The sequence below is a fragment of the Silene latifolia genome, chromosome Y, assembly GCF_048544455.1.
Source record: "Silene latifolia isolate original U9 population chromosome Y, ASM4854445v1, whole genome shotgun sequence".
In the NCBI taxonomy this organism is placed as follows: Eukaryota; Viridiplantae; Streptophyta; class Magnoliopsida; order Caryophyllales; family Caryophyllaceae; genus Silene; species Silene latifolia.
This window is the reverse complement of record NC_133538.1, coordinates 438356440-438358784: the sequence shown is the minus strand read 5'-3', so window position 1 is coordinate 438358784 and position 2345 is coordinate 438356440. Positions and strand designations below refer to the sequence as shown.

At 40.5% G+C, this 2345-nt stretch overlaps 2 protein-coding genes across 2 annotated transcripts; both read right to left on the bottom strand.

Moving 5' to 3' along the window:
* Positions 1-232: 232 nt before the first annotated feature.
* On the bottom strand, positions 233-718 carry LOC141632651 (uncharacterized). The gene is made up of 2 exons (XM_074445177.1): positions 500-718; positions 233-385 (listed from the first exon to the last, which is right to left on the bottom strand). Exons 1-2 carry the CDS (start codon positions 716-718, stop codon positions 233-235), a joined length of 372 nt encoding a protein of 123 aa, XP_074301278.1.
* Positions 719-751: 33 nt separating this feature from the next.
* Positions 752-2062, bottom strand: LOC141632650 (uncharacterized). The gene is made up of 5 exons (XM_074445176.1): positions 1878-2062; positions 1735-1758; positions 1464-1644; positions 1033-1354; positions 752-837 (listed from the first exon to the last, which is right to left on the bottom strand). The coding sequence occupies exons 1-5, from the start codon at positions 2060-2062 to the stop codon at positions 752-754; spliced, it is 798 nt and encodes a 265-aa protein (XP_074301277.1).
* Between the last annotated feature and the right edge of the window lie 283 nt (positions 2063-2345).

Genomic DNA, 2345 nt, shown 5'->3' with positions numbered 1-2345 from the left:
AATTATAAATTATATTTATTAAAAATACGGAGTATTACAGTCTTCCCTCCTTAAAAAGAACTTCGTCCCAAAGTTCACCACACCTAACTGCCTAACTAAACAATTAAATGATAACGATACATACTTTAGTTAAATTATTTGGTTAAGTTATTATCACTTATGACCAAAAATAAATGCGGTGTTATATTCTACCCCGTAAAAGAAAAGGTTACGTCCTCGTAACCAACATACCTTAAGCAAGTAAATGGGGATACTTCTCTTTTATCTCAGCTTCAGCTTCCCAAGTAGCTTCCTCTACATTATGATTAGACCAAAGAACCTTCACCAATGCAATCTCGCTATTTCTAGTCTTTCTCACTTTTCTGTCCAAAATCTCCTTAGCCACCTACACATAAGATAAATTCTCATCCATCTCAACTGTCTCAGCTGCTAACACATGAGTAGGATCACTCACATATTTCTTCAGCTATGAAACATGAAAAAAATTATGAACTCTTGCCAATGTTGGTGGTAGTGCAAGACGATATGCCACTTCACCAACTCTATCTAAAATCTCATAAGGCCCAACGTATTCCTGACTCAACTTTCCTCTCTTTCCAAAATGCATCACTCCCTTCATTGGTGACACTTTCAATAATACTTTGTCTCCTAAGGCAAACTCAATATCACTTGTCCTCAAATCTACATAACTCTTCTGTCGATCTTGTACAACTCTCATCTTCTGTCTGATCACGTGTACCTATGGAACCATCTACTGGATCGTCTCCGGCCCCAGTGTCACGGCATCAGTGACATCATCCCAACAGACTGGACTCCTACACTTCGTTCCATACAAAGCTTCAAAAGGTGCCATACGAATGTTAGCATGATAACTGTTATTAGAAGAAAACTCTATCAAGTCTAACCTCTCCTCCCAAAATCCTCCGAACTCCAAGACACATGCCCTCAACATATCCTCTAAAATCTGAATAGTCCTCTCTGTCTTCCCGTCTGTCACTGGATGAAATGCAGTACTCCTCTTTAAAGTTGTACCCATACACTCTTGCAGCTCTTCCCAGAATTTAGAAATAAACCTCGAGTCACGATCAGAAACTATATCTTTTGGAATTCCATGCAATTTCACAATATTTCTCACATAAGCTTTAGCCAACTCAGCCTTACTCCAAGTTTCTTTCATAGGAATAAAGTGTGCAGTCTTAGTCAGACGATCTATTATTATCCAAATCATATTATTGCCCTTCTGAGTCCGAGGCAAACCAACAATAAAGTCCATAGAAATGCTCTCCCACTTCCATTCGGGCACATCTAAAGATTGTACTTTACCCTGTGGTCTCTTATGCTCACCTTTCACCCTCTGACAAGTTAGGCACTTTGAGACAAAATTCAGCAACATCCTTCTTCATCCCAGGCCACCAGAAAGTTTTCTTCAAATCTTTATATAATTTATCTCCTCCAGGATGCACAAAATATGGTGTAGAATGTGCTTCAGTCAAAATCTTTCTTTGCAACTCCTCATCATCAGGTACACACCATCTCCCATCGAACCTCAACCCGTCATCTCCCCCCATGGCAAAGCGTGACGCCACGCCACCCTCCACAGTCGTGCGCCACTTCTCGGTCCTCGGGTCCCCTTTTTGCTTCTCTCTAATCGTAGTATACAACTCTGGCTCAATATTTAAATCCCCAACTGAATCCCTTTTCTTATCACACTAATCCCCATTTTCTCTAACTCACCTTGCAACTTCACACGCGACAGAGCTGAACATAAAGCATGAATAGACTTCCTACTTAAAGCATCCGCCATCATAGTAGCCTTCCCTTCATGGTAAACTATCTCCATATCGTAATCTCCAATCAACTCTATCCATCTCCTCTACCTCATATTAAACTCTTTCTGAGTATAAATATACTTAAGAATCTCATGATCAGAAAATACCTTGAAAGTTGCTCCATACAAATAATGCCTCCATAGTTTAAGAGCGAAAACAACCGCCCCCTGCTCCAGATCATGCGTCGAATAATTTTCATATGGTTTCAACTTTCTTGAAGCATAAGCTATCATTTTCCCCCTCTACATTAGCACACACCCTAACCCATTCTTCGAAGCATCAGTATATACCTCAAAATTCTCACTCCCTTTAGGTAAAGCTAGGATAGGAGCTGTGGTCAAGCGCTCCTACAAGGTTAGAAAAGCTGTCTCACAACTCTCATCCCACTTAAACCTCTTCTTTTTCCTCAACAAAGTTGTCAAACGCTTGGCTACCTTAGAGAAATCTTTCACAAATCTCCTGTAGTAACCAACCAACCCCAGAAAGCTCCGTATGTCGGCCACGTTTTTTGGCCTC